This window comes from Ovis aries, chromosome 10 (assembly GCF_016772045.2).
Source record: "Ovis aries strain OAR_USU_Benz2616 breed Rambouillet chromosome 10, ARS-UI_Ramb_v3.0, whole genome shotgun sequence".
NCBI lineage: Eukaryota > Metazoa > Chordata > Mammalia > Artiodactyla > Bovidae > Ovis > Ovis aries.
The window spans coordinates 72,148,671-72,167,287 of record NC_056063.1 but is presented as its reverse complement, the minus strand read 5'-3'; the positions used below and the strand labels follow the sequence as shown (position 1 = coordinate 72,167,287).

At 42.0% G+C, this 18,617-nt stretch overlaps 1 protein-coding gene across 6 annotated transcripts in view; it reads left to right on the top strand.

Moving 5' to 3' along the window:
- Positions 1-18,617, top strand: part of LOC101109890 (ATP-binding cassette sub-family C member 4-like) — a 247,820-nt gene that overhangs the window by 89,442 nt on the left and 139,761 nt on the right. For all 6 annotated transcript variants that reach the window (XM_060394638.1, XM_060394640.1, XM_060394639.1 and 3 more), the window contains exons 10-13: positions 3,967-4,056; positions 5,698-5,889; positions 13,532-13,626; positions 13,847-13,933. In XM_060394638.1, the coding sequence (XP_060250621.1) occupies positions 3,967-4,056; positions 5,698-5,889; positions 13,532-13,626; positions 13,847-13,933 (464 nt within the window). The remainder of the gene's footprint in view (positions 1-3,966; positions 4,057-5,697; positions 5,890-13,531; positions 13,627-13,846; positions 13,934-18,617) is intronic.

Sequence of the window (18,617 nt, the reverse complement as noted above, 5' to 3'; positions counted from 1 at the left end):
CATTATGTTGTTGTCATAACTGAGTGAAAGTAGTAAGATAGAACTCTCAGTATCAGACAAGAAGAGAGTGGAGAAGCTTAAAAAATTTTCTCATGTTTAAAAATCTAGCTTCTTATTGATAGATTTGTATTCCTATAATAGCCAAGTCTCCTTTTTAGTGATGAAAAATTATTGTCATTGTTTTGGTATGTTAATGTTTTAGACATATTTTAGGATATTTTTTAGTATGTTTATATTCAAGACAACATAAACAGATGAAGAGATATTCCATGTTCCTGGGTAAGAAGAATCAATATTGTGAAAATGACTATACTACCAAAGATTCAATGTGATCCCTATCAAGTTACTAATGGCATTTTTCATGGAGCTAGAACAAAAATTTCACAATCCTTATGGAAACACAAAAGATCCAAAATAGCCAAAGCAGTCCTGAGAAAGAAGAATGGAGCTGAAGGAATCAACTTTCCTGATTTCAGATTATACTGCAAAGCTACAGTCATCAGGACAGTATGGTACTGAAACAAGAACAGAAATATAGACCAATGAAACAAGATAGAAAGCCCACAAATAAACCCACGCACCTATGGGTACTTTATTTTTGACAAAGGAGGCAAGAATATATAATGGGGAAAAGACAGCCTCTTCAATAAATGGTGTTGGGAAAACTTGACAACTACATTGTAAAAGAATGAAATTAGAATACTTCTTAACACCATACACAAAGATAAACTCAAAATGGACTAAAGACCTAAATGTAAGACCAGAAACTATAAAACTCTTAGAGGAAAACATAGACAGAACACTCAATGAGATAAATCAAAGCATGATCCTCAATGACCACCTCCTAGAGTAACACAAATAAAAACAAAAGTAAACAAGTGGGACCTGATTAAACTTAAAAGCTTTTGTATTTCAAAGGAAACTATAAGCAAGATTTAAAGATAATCTTCAGAATGGGAGAAAATAATAGCAAATGAAACAACTAACAAGGGATTACTTTCAAAAATATATGAACAGCTCATACAACTCAGTGCCAGAAAAACAAACAACCCAATAAAAGAGTGGGAAAAAGACCTAAACAGACATTTCTCCAAAGAAGACATACAAACACATGAAAAGATGCTCAACATCACTCATTATTCAGTTCAGTCACTCAGTCATGTCCGATTCTTTGCGACCCCATGAATCGCAGCATGCCAGGCCTCCCTGTCCATCACCAACTCTGAGTTCACTCAGACTCACGTCCATCGAGTTAGGAATGCCATCCAGCCTTCCCATCCTCTGACATCCCCTTCTCCTCCTGCCCCCAATCCTTCCCAGCATCAGAGTCTTTTCAATGAGTCAACTCTTCACGTGAGGTGGCCAAAGTACTGGAGTTTCAGCTTCAGCATCATTCCCTCCAAGGAAATCCCAGGGCTGATCTCCTTCAGAATGGACTGGTTGGATCTTCTTGCGGTTCAAGGGACTCTCAAAGAGTCTTCTCCAACACCGCAGTTCAAAAGCATCAATTCTTTGGTGCTCAGCTTTCTTCACAGTCCAACTCTCACATCCATACATAACCACTGGAAAAACCATAGCCTTGACTAGACAGACCTTTGTTGGCAAGATAATGTCTCTGCTTTTGAATATGCTATCTAGGTTGGTCATAACTTTTCTTCCAAGGAGTAAGCGTCTTTTAGTTTCATGGCTGCAGTCACCATCTGCAGTGATTTTGGAGCCCCCCAAAATAAAGTCTGACACTATTTCCACTGTTTCCCCATCTATTTGCCATGAAGTGATGGGACCAGATGCCATGATCTTCATTTTCTGAATGTTGAGCTTAGAAATGCAAATCAAAACGACAATGGGATATCACCTCACACTGATCAGAATGGCCATCATCAAAAAGTCTACCAACAATAAATACTGGAGAGGATATGTAGAAAAGGGAACACTCTTGCACTGTTGGTGGGAATGTAAATTGATACAGCCACTATGGAAGACGCTATGGAGATTCCTTAAAAAGTTAGGAATAAAGGCATCATGCTGCTGCTGCTGCTGCTGCTGCTAAGTCGCTCCAGTCACGTCCGACTCTGTGCGACCCCATAGATGGCAGCCCACCAGCCTCTGTTGTCCCTGGGATTCTCCAGGCAAGAAAACTGGAGTGGGTTGCCACTTCTTTTTCCAATGCATGAGAGTGAAAAGTGAAAGTGAAGTTGCTCCGTCGTGTCCAACTCTTAGCGATCCTATGGACTGCAGCCAACCAGGCTCCTCCGTCCATGGGAGTTTCCAGGCAAGAGTACTGGCCATATGACCCAACAATCCCACTCTGAGGCATATACCCTAAGGAAAGCAAAATTGAAAATGATACATGTATCCCATTGTTCATTGCAGCACTGTTTACAATAGCTAGGACATGGAAGCAACCTAGATATCTATTGACAGATGAAGGGATAAAGAAGTTGTGGTACATATACACAATGGAATATTACTCAGCTATTAAAAAGAACACATTTGAATCAATTCTAATGAGGTAGATGAAACCGGAGCCTATTATACAGAGTGAAGTAAGTCAGAAAGAAAAATACCAATACAGTATATTAACACATATACATGGAATTTAGAAAGATGGTAACAATGACCTTATATGCAAGACAGCAAAAGAGACACAGATATAAAGAACAGACTTTTGGACTCTGTGGGAGAAGGTGAGGGTGGGATGATTTGAGAGAATAGTATTGAAACATATATATTACCGTATGTGAAATAGATGACCAGTCAAAGTTCTATGCATCAAACAGGGCATTCAAAGCAGGTGTACTGGGACAACCCAGAAGGATGGGATGGGGAGGGAGGTTGGAGGGGGGTTCAGGATGGGGGACACATGTACACCCGTGGCAAAAATTTTAAAAAAAAAAGGAAAAAAAGAAAAAAAGTTAATGTTTTATAATTCAGTTCTTCCCAGAGAAATTTTTTCATTTTGAAGATTATCCCAATAGTTTATCCAGACGTTGTACTTTTAGTTTTTGGGCATTTTACTGATCAACTGTAACCTCTCTTTAAAAACAAAAATTATCAGTTACTGACAATTTTCTTAACACTAAGAACATGTAAATACCTACACACACCCTTAAGTCTCTCAGGAATATGACCTGTAATTGGCATGACTTCTCCCTCACATTGGATTGTGTGCTGTTGCATGTACCTCCATGTTTTTTGCTTTCTTACAGCAGAAGTATTTTATGGCCCCTGTTTAGCCAGGACAGGTAATGCATGTAACATGTATTAAAATTGAGGTCTTATCACTCTGACCCACAAAGTCATAATTAATTTGTTAATTCCCTATTTTTTTGTTGTCGTTGGTATTAAATTAGAGCTCTTGTGAAGTTAGAGCTTTGATGGGTATTTATAAGAGTTAATTTGCCAAGAAATACTTCCTCATACAAAGTGATCTGTTTCCTTAGCATTACTGAGATTCATTCTTTATCAAATGAAAATGGAGAGATAGTGGAGGTTTCAATTTATCAGTAGAGGGCCAGGCTCATTATGTACTTAAGCTGCCATATCATGGAGATTAATGAAATAGTTAAAACCAAGGGTCATAATGAAAACATAAATGATTAAAAACTTCCTATACTGACTATTCTATTACGTATATTATTTTAATAAGTTAGTATACATCATAAAATTTGCATTTCAAATTTCAGCTTGTCATTTCAACTGCTAAATTCTGTGGCTATCTAATACTGTGTCCATATGGATAGCTGGTAAAAGGAGCCTTCTAAAGGCGACTGAAGTTGTTTCAGACCCTGGAAGAGAAAAGATTGGATGAAAAGTCCTGTAGAACAGATTATCTTAAAATAGGAAGGAGAAAAACGTGGGCAATGTTTAGCATATCAATGACTATTTTGTTTTTTTCTCCACTTTATGAAGTAATGTGTGTCACTTTATTGAAATGGGCAGATATTTATAAACTTTAATTTTCAGGAATCAGAAATCCCAACCCTACAAGGCCTTTCATTTACTGTCAGACCTGGTGAACTGTTAGCTGTGGTTGGACCTGTGGGAGCAGGAAAGGTAAGTCATGATACCTTGGTCAGCTTGCTGCAACGCCACAGCCCCTGTTAAATTCTCAGAGTTGAGGGACTTCCCTGGTGGTCCAGTGGTTAAGAATCTGCCCTCCAATGCGGGGGACATGGGTTGGGGAACTAAGATCCCACATGCCTTGGAGCAACTAAACCTGTGTGCTGCAATGAAAGTATTGCAACTATGATCCGATGCAGCCAAAAATAAATAAATAAATAAATATTTTAAAAATTCTTAAGAGTTGAGCCTAAAGCTGAGTATAACACAGTTTGAACTGGACAAATCTAGAATCGCTTTCCTCTCGGTGTGTTCCATGGGACATTCGTTTTGCAAGGAGGTTTCATGGCCACATGAATCTGGGTAAATGCACACTGTGTTTCCTTCTTGGTGTTTCATGTTGCACAGTTGGGAACAGCTTGTCGGCAGTTTGGACATCTCAGTGAAGGAAATTATTTATGTGACATCTATTCAGGACAGAATGAGACAGTGGGGACTTCTTTTTGTGATGGTGGTCCCTCCAGGAAGTCTGGAGGTTGTGAAGGCTCTTCCAGGAAGCTTTGAGCGTTTTTCACATGACTTGACTTGATCCACTCAGTGCACATGTAGTGAATGTGCAGCCACGTGCTGGAGCTAAAGGAAGAGGTGTGAGCAAGACCCTGACACTTCTGCCATCCAGAGACAACCAGGTTCTGGGGTGAGACAGATATGCAGGCAGATTATTTTAGCCCAGTGCCCTAGCACTGTGATGTGGGAACACAGACACACCACATCTGTGTGGTGAACAAGATTTGAAGGACATGCGTACATGCACTTAGTCTCTTGTGTTTTGTACAACAAAATACAGAAATCTAAATATAAGTGTGTACACGAGAGGTTGATGATATCTTCTGTGATGGACTTTTGCTCTTTGGACACAACTCACTTCGGAGTTCTCTTAATAATCATCTTTGGATATAGTTTTCACATGTAGCTTTTTAAGAACAAGTATTTGTCAAATGAAGGATACCCAGATGTAGGGATAGCTGCATAAGCATCAGATGCAAGAAATACACATCCTGCTGGGCTGCTCTGCTAGTTAAGAATGTTAAACATTCTTATTTAGTCTTTGTTGAGTATAGCGCTTCATTTGGGGGAAATTCTTGGGCACAGTAGATTGTTACAGCATTTTATTAGTATTTCTTGTCAACTGTGGGTTTATGTTGACCAACGGTGTTATTTTCAACTTTTTGGTTGCAACTGGAGAGGGCAATGGCACCTCACCCCAATACTTTTGCCTGGAAAATCCCCTGGACAGAGGAGCCTGGTGGGCTGCACTCCATGGGGTCGCTAAGAGTTGGACACGACTGAGCGACTTCACTTTCATGCATTGGAGAAGGAAATGGAAAGCCACTCCCGTGTTCTTGCCTGAAGAATCCCAGGGACGGGGGAGCCTGGTGGGCTGCCGTCTATGGGGTCACACAGAGTCGGACACGACTGAAGCGACTTAGCAGCAGCAGCAGCCAGAACTATACTTTATCCTGTTCTAAACACATTCTATCATGTATCAAGTGCCAGGGTGGGGTCAGCTGTGCTGCGGCATTGTTCCGTCCTGAGTGCTGCCTGTTCACATGTGGGTGTTGCTGTCTGTTTCAGTCGTCACTGTTACATGCTCTGCTGGGTGAGCTGCCCCCGAGCCAGGGACAGGTCAGCGTGCACGGGAGGATCGTGTATGTTTCTCAGCAGCCTTGGGTGTTCTCAGGAACTGTGAGGAGTAATATTTTATTTGGAAAGAAATATGAGGAAGAACGATATGAAAAAGTAATAAAGGCTTGTGCTTTGGAAGAGGTGAGTAATGACTCCTAAGTTGGATATACTTGAATTTTAAATAATGATAGTATTGGTTTAACCTACAAGATTTGTTGAGAGTTTTTATTTATTTATTTATTTAATTTGAAAAATCTTTGATTGTTGCTGATTATTTGAAGCTGATCTTCCAGGTAAATATGCAGGTATATAGTGTTATACACAGTGTGTGTGTGTGTATATATATATATATATATATATATATATATATATATATATATACATACACGCAGGTATATTGCTGTTTTAATCCTGATGTGATAAGACTCACAGAATGCCTTTTTTTTTTTTTTCCCCTTGAGGGATCAGTCCATTCTGTGAAGTTTCATTCACTTTCAACAATTACAGAAATTTCTAAAATAGTAAGCAAAGTGTAATGAACCCTCATGTACCACCCCCAGCTTCAGCCAGGATTAGCTGGTGGCTGGTCTTGCTGCATCTCTACCCCTGCCTTCTGCCTGCCCCACCCTCAACCTAGATTATTCTGGAGCAGATCCTAGACATCATATTAGTTCATCTGTCAACATTTCATTAATTTCCTCTAAGAGAAAAAATCTTTTCTCTTTGGGAAAAAAATCACCACATTATTTCACCTGAAAGATAACCCTGAATGTTATCAATCTTCTAATCTGAGTTTACAGGTTGTTAGACATCTCACTGAGAAATCTTGTTCACTGGTGTTGGAATCAGATTCCACACAAAGTCTGTCCATTGTGCTTAGTTGTTGCCTCCTCGATCCCTTTCAGTCTGTAGGTTTCCCTCTTTACTTCATTTTTGATTTATAATTTATTATTTAAAGAAAATAGAATACTTATGTTTCTTCTTAATACTGCATCATTTTGTTGGAGAAGAGATTGTTTTCAGAAAGTGCATCAATTTTCATAGAAAATGGCAAAGTGAAATGTTTAACTCTGTATAAGGATTAGATGAAATTAGTGAATGAATGAGGAAAACTAAACTTATCTGATAAAATATAATTTGGCAGGAAGAAAGAAAAATGTAAATACCGGTAAATAGTTTGTTATTCTCTTGGGTTATAAACATCAGTGAAAAACAGTTTCAAAGGGCTCCCCCTGGTCTCTTCAGGGCAGTCTGGACATCTGACTATTCTTTTATACTGTGAGGAAAAGGCTGGGACAGACTTTCAAAGGTTTGGTGTTAAAGGCTCCAAACTCTCTTTGTGACGAAATAATAATTCTGCTTGAACGATGGCTTGAACATCATAGACGGTATCAGGTGAGCAGCATTTTATGATAATATGGACAAAACAGAATTATTCATTTAATGGCTGCTATTTCTTTCTCCTGGGCTTGTGTTAATGAGAGATTGTGCTTTTGCAGAAATGATGTGAAGTTAGGAGGAATGAGCTAGATTTTTATTAAATGGTGCATAGACTGCATAAGAAAAGAAGAGGGGAAACAAATGTGAAACAGTGAGACAATAGCTTCTATTTATTCAGAGTCCATGTGCAACTCATTTTTGTATCTGTCACACGTGCACATGCACACACATAAACAGGAATATGATTTATTAATTCTTTATCAGTGTCCTTGATGTTCCTATCTTCATTTTATAGTAGGAGAAACTGAGACCTGAGGGGGTCAAACAGCTCATCTCTGCATTTGCGGCTCAAGTTCAGATCTGTTTCTGCATAACCCTAGATTCCATGGAAGGTAGGGTATGGAGTAAACAGATTTCACGCATTTCCTCTTTACCTTAATCACTTCCAGCTCCTGACACTCAGATCAAATTCCAGAGACCAGTGATCTCTCTCCCAAGTAAAAATGGATACTGAAGATTGGGTTCTTAAAGATACAAAGTTGATAACAAATACCAAAAAGCAAAGATTAAAAATCTAGAGTAGAAGTTAGATTCTCAAAAATACAATATTAAAGAAAAAAGAGTCACAAAAATTATAAAATATATATATATGTATATATGAAGTTTGCTTTAAAAATAGGGTCTTTTTTTTTTTTTTTTTTGGCAAGGTAGATGGTGATTGCAGCCATGAAATTAAAAGATGCTTACTCCTTGGAAGAAAAGTTATGACCAACATAGATAGTATATTCAAAAGCAGAGACATTACTTTGCTGAGTAAGGTCCATCTAGTCAAGGCTATGGTTTTTCCAGTAGTCATGTATGGATGTGAGAGTTGGACTGTGAAGAAGGCTGAGTGCCAAAGAATTGATGCTTTTGAAGTGTGGTGTTGGAGAAGACTCTTGAGAGTCCCTTGGACTGCAAGGAGATCCATCCAGTCCATTCTGAAGGAGATCAATCCTGGGATTTCTTTGGAGGGAATGATGCTAAAGCTGAAACTCCAGTACTTTGGCCACCTCATACGAAGAGCTGATTCATTGGAAAAGACTTTGATGCTGGGAGGAATTGGGGGCCGGAGAAGAAAGGGACGACAGAGGATGAGATGGCTGGGTGGCATTACTGACTCGATGGACATGAGTCTGAGTGAACTCTGGGAGTTGATGATGGACAGGGAGGCCTGGCGTGCTGCGATTCATGGGGTTGCAAAGAGTCAGACACAACTGAGCTACTGAACTGAACTGAGTAGGTTATAAAAATGAAAATTAAAGGAGTAATAGGGGGCTTAAAAAATAATAAAAATTTTGTTCAAATTTAAAAAATGATAATAGTAAAAATATATCTAGGAATTTCTCTGGAGCTGTTGTGGACAGTGTGGGGTCAGTTCATTTTCAGATAGTTCCTTGGTCCAGCTTGTACTTCTCAAGGTCTATAGGCCCCTTCCTATATAGTCGGTGCTAACTACAGGGTTTATGGCAAAACCAATACAATATTGTAAATTGAAAAAATAAAAAAATAAATAACAAACTGATAATCCCCTAAAAAAAAAGAGCTTTAGAACTTCACTGAAGAATGACCACATGCATATGTGCACATGGCTAATTATGAATCTGTTAATTACTATTTTTTCTAGTCTTATCATCTGATGTATGTGAGTTTATTAACATGAAAAACCTTCAATAAATAATAAAGCTGGAAAAAAATACTCTGAAGAAAAAAAAACAAAAACGAACAAATTCCAGAGACCCAGCCAGGGTGTGCCTGTTTCTTTCGTGACCTTGCTTTTCTGGTGAAGACAGAGGCACACCCTGGTCAGGGTCTCTGTTTACATGCCCCTTTACACCTTCATCCATTGCTCACTCTTCAAGAAATTCTTACTTCTAAACTTCCTCAATTGAGAGGCAGCATAACACCATGGATAAGCATGGAAACTAGAGGCAGTATGATGTGAAAAAGCAGACGTCTCTGAACTGACATGAGCTGGGTCAGATTCTAGCTCTTCCATTCAATAGCCAAAAAGGAAAGATACCGATTTGAATGCAGAGTTCCAAAGAATAGCAAGGAGAGATAAGAAAGCCTTCCTCAGCGATCAGTGCAAAGAAAAAGAGGAAAACAATAGAATGGGAAAGACTAGAGATCTCTTCAAGAAAATTAGAGATACCAAGGGAACATTTCATGCAAAGATGGGCTCGATAAAGGACAGAAATAGTATGGACCTAACAGAAGCAGAAGATATTACGAGGTGGCAAGAATACACAGAAGAACTATACAAAAAAGATCTTCACCACCCAGAAAATCACAATGGATTATTGCAAAGTCAAGTGGGCCTTAGGAAGCATTATTATCAACAAAGCTAGTGGAGGTGATGGAATTCCAGTTGAGCTGTTTCAAATCCTAAGAGATGATGCTGTGAAAGTGGTTCACTCAATATGCCAACAAATTTGGAAAACTCAGCAGTGGCCACAGGACTAGAAATGGTCAGTTTTCATTCCAATCCTAAAGAAAGGCAATGCCAAAGAATGCTTAAACTACTGCACAATTGCACTCATCTCACATGCTAGCAAAGTAATGCTCAGAATTCTCCAAGTCAGGCTTCAACAGTATATGAATTATGAACTTTCAGATGCTCAAGCTGGTTTTAGAAAAGGCAGAGGAACCAGAGATCAAATTGCCAACATCTACTGGATCATCAAAAAAGCAAGAGAGTTCTAGAAAAGCATCTATTTCTGTTTTATTGACTATGCCAAAAGCTTTGACTGTGTGGACCTCAACAATCTCTGGAAAATTCTTCAAGAGGTGGAAATACCAGACCACCTGACCTGCCTCTTGAGAAATCTCTATGCAAGTCAGGAAGCAACATATAGAACTGGACATGGAACAACAGACTAGTTCCAAACCAGGAAAGGAGTACATCAAGGCTGTATATTATCACCATGTTTATTTAACTTATATGCAGACCACATCATGAGAAATGCTGGGCTGGATGGAGCACAAGCTAGAATCAAGATTGCTGGGAGAGATATAAAAAACAGATACGCAGATGACACCACCCTTATGGCAGAAAGTGAAGAACTAAAGAGCCTGTTATGAAAGTGAAAGAGGAGAGTGAAATAGCTGGCTTAAGACTCAACATTCAGAAAACAAAGATCATGGCATCTGGTCCCCTCACTTCATGGCAAATAGATTGGGAAACAGTAGAAACAGTGACAGACTTTATTTTTGGGGGCTCCAAAATCACTGCAGTTGGTTATTGCAGCCATGAAATTTAAAGACAGTTACTCCTTGGAAGGAAAGTTGTGACCAACCTAGACAGCATATTAAAAAGCAGAGACATTACTTGCCAACAAAGGTCCATCTAGTGAAAGCTATGGTTTTTCCAATAGTCATGTATGGCTGTGAAAGTTGGACTATAAAGAAAGGTGAGCCCTGAGGAAATGATGCTTTTGAACTGTGGTGTTGGAGAAGACTCTTGAGAGTCCCTTGGACTGCAAGGAGACCCAACAAGTCCATCCTAAAGGAAATCAGTCCGGAATGTTCATTGGATGGACTGATGCTGAAGCTGAAACTCCAATACTTTGGCCACCTGAGATGAAGAACTGACTCATTAGAAAAGACTGTGATGTTGGGAAATATTGAAGACAGGAGGAAAAGAGGATGACAGAGGATGATGACAGTGTTTGATGGCATCACCGACTCAATGGACATAAGTTTGAGTAAACTCTGGGAGTGGGCAATGGACAGGGAGGCCTGGCTTGCTGCAGTCAATGCGGTTGCAAAGATTCGAACACGACTGAGCAGCTGAACTGAACTGACCCTCAAAACAGTGACGTGACCTCATTTAGTCCCAGTTTCCTCATCTGGGAAATGGGGTCAGTACTTACTAGGTAGCCTGTTGCAAAGATTAAAGATAATCAGTGTTAGGGTGCAACACAGTGCTTGGTGCACAGACTTTACCTACCAGGAGCTGAGAGAAGCTATGTGCATGTATACAAATTATTGATCATAATGGGACAGGTCCTTCAGAAGAAATGTATGCAAAGCCTTAGGAACCCAGCAGAAAGAGAGTGACTCCAGGATGGTTTCATGGAGAGTGTGTTTGGGCTGAGCCTGGAAGGATGGGCAGGATATTGACAGGCCGTCAGAGGAGGGGCAATTCCAAATGGAAGACAAGCGGTAAAGGAAGGTGTGGCCTTCCACTGTTTGACTCCGGAATCCAACCCTCTTCTGCCAGGGCGCTCATCAACTGTTTCAACGACTGCTCCATTGCGTTTCTACTGTTAAGTCTCCACCATTGCTGAAGGGCCCTTGGTATGTTTCTGGTAGATGGTATCAAACCAGCTTCTTCATTTCCCAGATTGCCTCTAGTTTGTGTATCTGCTGTTCAGTGAAAATTGTTTAAATTTAACTTAGAGGAAAATAACATGAACAAGAACACTTTCCTGTCAGTGGGAAGAATTGTAATATATGCTCAAGCCAGGCTTTTCCCTTTAACCTAATCAGAAAATCCTGGCTGGGAAATTAGCCTGACTTGGATTTTACCTCAAATCCTTTAAAATGTTCTTCCCATCTGGGTCTTGTCCATTAGTAATTTGCAAAGTCAACAACACACTCAAAGTCCTACCACCAGCGTTGAAGAGAGCCTGTTTCTTATGCTCGGACTGTGCTAAGTGAAAGAGTGAACTTCAGTGCTTTTTCTAGAGCATGTTGTGATTGCTGTGCTATAATGTGATGCTATTTGGGGAAGGAAACCAGAAAGATACATTAATAAAATTAAAGGATAAAACCTAACAACAGTTGGCAAGGACTGTCAACAGTGAAATGGAGGCCCAGAAAACAGTGTGTGTGTATGTATGGCTGGAGCCTATCTTAAAATGATATGAAAACCAGGAGGGAGAGATGGTATTAACCTCTGAGCTTGATGAAGAAATAAGATGAAATAATGAATTTTCATGACAGAGCAATTGCTGCTTTTCATTTGATCCTCCCTTGTTAAGCTTTGAGTGAGCAGGGAACCTGTGTATGTCTGTGTGTCTTTGTGGCTGTCAGGGAGGGTTATGATGGAGATACTCTCTTTCTTGTCCTTATGGTCACATTTACACTGTGAATGGGGTCCCCCTGTTGGATTAATGAGAAAACAGGCATCAGTCATCAGTAGCAGAGCTTCCCTGAGAGCTCAGTTGGTAAAGAATCTGCTTGCAGCGTGGGAGACCTGGGTTTGATCCCTGGGTTGGGAAGATCACCTGGATAAGGGAAAGGCTACCCACTCCAGTATTCTGGCCTGGAGAATTCCATGGAGTCACAGAGTCAGACATGACTAAGCGACTTTCACTTTGACTTTCATCAGTAACAACTCAGTAAACAGTGACCCTGTTCTTCCTCATGCTCCAAACACCATGGTGCTGTTCTTATAACCCACATCCATCCCATCAGTAGGTCTTACAGATTTTGCCTTCAGAATGTTTCTGGAGTGTGCTCCATCTCTCCATCCCTGCTGCTCCCACTGTGGTCCTGGCCACCGTCATCTCTCACTTAGATTATTCCAGTAGCCTCCTTACTTGTATCTACCCTCACTCATTCCCCCTTACTGCTTGTTTTCTGCAAAGTACAGGAGTGAGTCTGTAGAAATCTCAGACCAGGTCAATCCTCCCTTCTCCTTCTCCCCCTGTTACTGGAGTGACCCAGGCTCCTCCTGCTCTGTCTCTGCCCTCACTCCCCTCATTCTTACTCAGCTCTGCTCTCCTGCCTCCTTGCTTGTCCTGAACCCCTTGGGCATCTCCCCGTGGCCCCTGTACTCGCCCATCCCTCTGTCTGGAGCAGCCTCTCCAGGTCTGCCTGAGCCCCTCCCCCGGATCTGCTCAACCCAGCTCTGAGCAGAGCCCTCACACCCCAGTGTGGACTCACTTCCCTCCTTCACTCTCCATCCCCCTGAGCTGGCTTCCTTTTCCTTCTCATCCTCAGTACTTACACTAAAGTTAATTTTCCTTATTGACCATCTCTTACTGTGGAGAGAAACTCTATGGGCTTTGTTTCCTCATGGCTGAATTCACTGTGACCAGAACAATGCCTGGTGTATGTTGAGCCACAATAAATATCTGTTAGAATTGTCAGATGCATAAATGTTGGGAAAAACTACAGAATGAAAATAAAAAAGAACCCTGAGGATTTTTTTAATTGTTCACTGTTATGGTTTAGCCACTATGAAATATACTCAACAAACACTGTGGGGAGAACTGATGCTAAAAAGTTAGGATGGCAGGAGGAGAACTTATTTTAGATCTTTTTTTCCCTCTCCCTTTCTATCTCCAAGTAGGATTTACAGCTTTTGAAGGAAAATGATCTAACTAAGATAGGAGACCGGGGAACCCCACTGAGTGAAGGACAGAAAGCCCGGGTCAGCCTCGCCAGGTAAATGGGGTTTCAATTGCCATCCTGCCTCTCCTCCGTGGCTCCTATTGGACGTGAGCACACAGACCCCGCTCACCAGGTGCGCCTGTGTGAAGCAGGATCTTGCCTCTTTCCCTGGGCTCTTGGAATGAACCTGGAGTTGCTGGACGCCATCATGATTCAGAGATGAGACCCAGGGAGTGTGAAGTGTCCTCTCCTGACATCTCTCTATGTTTTCTAGAGCCGTGTATCAGGATGCAGACATCTACCTCCTGGACGATCCGCTCAGTGCAGTGGACATAGGAGTCAGCAGACACTTGTTCGAACAGTGAGTTTGCTATTTTCTGTAATCTCTGCTTTCCAGGAACCCTGTAGAGATTGGGGAAGAGAGCTCAGGAAAGCCTTTGTGCCTCAGGAGACTCAGCTCGCTCTGCCCTGGTGTCTCTCTCTTCCCTCCCTTCCCTCCACAGAAGATCCACTGTAGAGAAATTTTGCATCACAATGAGGTCAGGACAGGAAAATACAGAAGGTGCTTCCAGTGTGTGAAGGATAGTGGGGTCTGATTTTTAGGGAGTGAGGAATAGATGGGAGATTTCCCCATGACCTGCAGTTGATAACCAGACACTGTGATGGATCCATATCCTTGAAATAAGAAAGATGATGAATGGTTTTTAAATCATAGAGTTGGACCCAGTAATCTAGTACTTAGTGTCTGTCCTTTTCCTCCATCATGTGTTTAAGGCACATAAGAAGCAAAATTTTCGGTACTGACATAGGGGTTCTGTGGAAAGGCCCTCTTGGTTTATGCTTATTATTCTGTAGGTTTGGAAATTCTTAATAAGGCCTAGAATTAAGACTACTTTATTTCACATCTAAGCATGAAATTAATTGTTTAGCATTGCTTCATGGATGCTTACTTGAATTAATACTTAGACCCATGATGTAGGGTTAGCTTGAATGTGGAACTAGAGATCTAGAATCTGGTGGAAATCTCGACTTTCGTTTTTGTGTTTCTGGAATACAAATTGCTCTTGCCTGGCTACAGAATGACTGAAGTGGAACAACTCTTATGCTTTTCTGTGAATAACTTGTCCTAATACATGCTGACTGAAGCCTCTGATGGAGTCTAGACTGGCCTTTTTGAAAGCCTCATGAGCTTGCTTTTGCAAAAACAGGGTCCACACCTACCCCATGGTTGCTTACCTTGCTGTTGTCCACCTTGTTAAGGCCAATGAGCCTTCCAGCTGCACTTATTAAAGCCCTGCTGTGTGCACTGAGATCAATGCCCTTACAGATGCTACTGCAGGAAACTTCTTAGTTTACAAGGAGGACGGAGAGCAAAGAGAGGGGAAAGACCACACTGGGCAGCATAAGGGAGACTTAGGATGCTCAGCTCTCATTTCTGCCTCTGAGGAATCTGTCTCAATGTGGAGTTTGTTAAGACAGTTGCCTGGGAAAAGGTCAGCTGAGTCAGGGTTTAGAGGTTTCTATACAGGATAGTAAGTGCTGAATGGAAGTGGATGCTGGACAGCTCCCTGTGCCCCGGGCTGGGCGGGAAGTGCCCTGGGGGCGTGTAGGCTGGGTATGTATGTGGAGGTTGAGAAGATGACCCAGTTCCCTTTGCTGGAGGAAGAGTAGAAGCACAGGAAGCGAGGCTGTGAGAACAGAAGGCACGTCCTCGCCTGGAGGAGGCAGGCTGTACAGCAGAGAGAAGCTGTTTGGGAATTCTTGCTGTCAGGTTCTGTGTTAGTTTGCTGGGGCTGTGTCTGTCCAGGCTGCTCTCACAGAGACCAGAGCCTGGGAAAGTCCAAGGTGAGGGTGTTGGCAGAGCTGGTGTTTGGTGAGGACCCAATTCTTGTGTCCTCATGAGGTGGAAGGGGTGAGGGAGCTGTGTGGGTCCCTTTGATAATGGCACTAGTCCCATTCAGGCAGACTCCACCCTCATGACCTCACCTCCCAATGGCCCCATCTCCAGTACCTTCACAGTGGGGATTAGGTTTCAATGTATGTATTTTGAGGACGCAAACATTCAGTCACAGCAGGTTGTTAGAGATGGCAGCACTGGGGGAGCAGTGCAAAAATAATAGAAATTCATTTTCTCACAGTTCTAAAGGCTGGACTCTTATGATCAAGGTGTGGGCAGTTTGATTTCTCCTTAGACTTCCTTATCTTCTGATGACAGCTTCCTCGCTGTGTCCTCGGACATGGTCCTCCCTCTGTCCATGCACACCTCCATGTTTCTGTCCTTATGTCTTAATCTCCTCTTCTAAGGACACCAGTCAGATTGGATTAGGCCCACTCTAATTAAGGGTAACAGCTCTTTAAAGGTTCTGTCGCCAGATTCTAAGGTTCTGGTTGTCAATGTGCCATCATACAAATTTTGGGGGGAACAGAATTCATTCATAGCAAATCCTTAACAGCAAAGTAAAGAGACTTAAGCAGATCAGTGGAGTGAGTGAGAGAGATATGTGAGGAGCTCTGAGCTCTGGATATGAGGAGCTGGGATTCCACATCCATTAAGCAGGGGTCATGAGGCAGGTACCACTGAAGGCTGTATGTGAAAGGTGCTTAGTGTTGGAGCAATGAAAGAGCTCTGGAGATGGATGGTGGTGATGGTTACACAATGATGTGAATGTACTTAATGTCATTGAGCTGTATGCATAAAAAATAGTTAAAACTGTAAATTTCATGTTATGTATATTTTACCACACACAAAAATTACACATTAGCATTGAATCTTTCAGAACAAAAGAGAGCAGGGCAGCTGACATGTGGCATGGCCTTCCATTCTCTGATCTGACCACCCCCCCTTTTCCCACCCTCTATTGATTGTGATTTGATAAATTTTCTCTTATTTAAAGCACCTAGTGGCTCAGATGGTAAAGAATCTGCCTGCAATGCAGGAGACCTGGATTTAATCCCTTGGTTGAGAAGATCCCCTGGAGCAGGGCACGACACTATTCTTGCCTGGAGAATCCTCATGGACAGAAGGTTCTGGCAGGCTACAGGCCATGGGGTTGCAAAGAGTCAGACACGACTGAGTGACCAACACTTTCACTGATGACTTTTCCCTCAGGAAGTGCCTTGTGGCTTGTCATGAGTTCAGTGATGGGATACTAGTACTGAGACATGAATTTCTATCCCCCACTCTCCTGGCATCATGAGTGGCTCAGCCTCCCTGTTCCCAGCGCTCCACCCTGAACTTGCAAATGTCTGCTATCTGCAAAAGTTCCCCATCACTGCAAGAGCAGTTTCTGCTGGCTCTTGTGTCTGTGTCACAGGGAGGGGAAGGGAAAGCTTACTGATTGCCATGTATCAGTGTGCTGAACACAAAAACTCTCTCAGGTGTTTATAAAGGTGAGGTGTTTATAACATGTTCATAAAGTCCTCTCCAACCTTTCAGTTTAGTGACCTTGGATGTACACTTGATAGAAGCAAGCTTGTTCAGAGTTTTTTGCTAATTAGAACCACATTCTCTAGGGAAACTTAGGGCAGGGATCACAAAGGCAATTTAGGAAATCACTCAACAGTGACTGAGAATGTTCTCAATGAGTTAGGCAATTGGACGGAACAATATGCTATGAGAGATGGTGGTCACGTTGAAGCTTAGTCGTGGTCAATATTTTCTATTAAAAGTGAATGAATCACACTTCTACTTGCCATTATCAGCTTCCTTTAGTCATGAGTATATACCAGGTTACTAATGTTTGTGATTTTTATAACTGTGTTTTGTGATGATTAAGTGGGTTCTATTACCTATAGAAGGTGAGAGTCCTTAGATGAACTGATGCAGTCTCACTTGTGTCCAGCCATGGATCCTCTCCTGGTTCAACCCCACATCACCAAACCCCTGCCTCCTGCGTCATCAGCTTTTCAGGTCTGTCCTGATCAGACTCCCATGCTGCTCTCTACACAGCTCACCCTCCTGTTCCGGCCCTTCATAGACCTCGCCTTGCCCTCCCCTCCCATCTCCCCAATTCAGGAAGAAACTCCAGGTCTTCAGAGAACAGGCTTCTTTGTCGTCTGCCTCCATCAGCCTTTCCAGCTCGTCCCCACACCTACTCAGTATTCCACTGTGCTGGCCTTGTGGGGATCCTTTCTCACCCTGTCTGTCTATACATACTGGCCCCTCTGTCCCAGAGCCAGGGAGCAGTGTGCCAGGACACAGCAGGAAGATGGAAGACGAGACCTGCCATTCCTTCCCAGTCCTCCAGGGGGTGCCCATGCCCTCTGTTTTCCCACAGCTCTCAGTGGATGCACTTAATCATTATGAGTCTCTCCACCCCCAAGAAGCTGTGATTGCAGGAAGGCGCCTCAGCCTAGTGTGTTCTGCCCCAGACCCCTGCACCTGCTGTGTCTTCTTCCAGGGATGTTTCCCCAGAGAATCTCAGGGCTCCTGTGTCTCCCCATCTAAGACAGCAGCCCCCTTGCTTTTTCTTCAGAGCACACATCATGGCCTGATAGTACATTTCCTATACTTGTTCAGTGTATCCCCCTTTTACATGGTGCAAAGTAATGTCTGCTTTCTTGACCTGCGATGTAAGTCTAGGGAGTGGCACCTTAGTAAACCTCTGCAGATTGAATGGATGAAGGTGCAGATTCTGAATTATTTGTATCCCCTCTACCATGGAATGTGTCTCCTCTTAATACAGCCCCTATATAGAATGATGCTGGATTGGACAAAAAGTTCAGCTGGGTTTTTCTGTAAGATGTTATGGAAAAACCCAAAGGAACTTTGTGGCCAACCCAATAAATAGAATTAACACAGCTCTTATATAGAATTAACGTTAACTTTTTTCTGAATCAATCATTTTATGACATAACTTGGAAATATTTACTCTGAACTTGAAAAATAGTCTATCTTTTTGGAGATGGATAAAAAGCATTCAGTTCAGTTTCAGTTTAGTTGCTCAGTCGTGTCTGACTCTTTGTGACCCTATGAATTGCAGCACGCCAGGCCTCCCTGTCCATCACCAACTCCCAGAGTTCACTCAAACTCACGTCCATCTAGT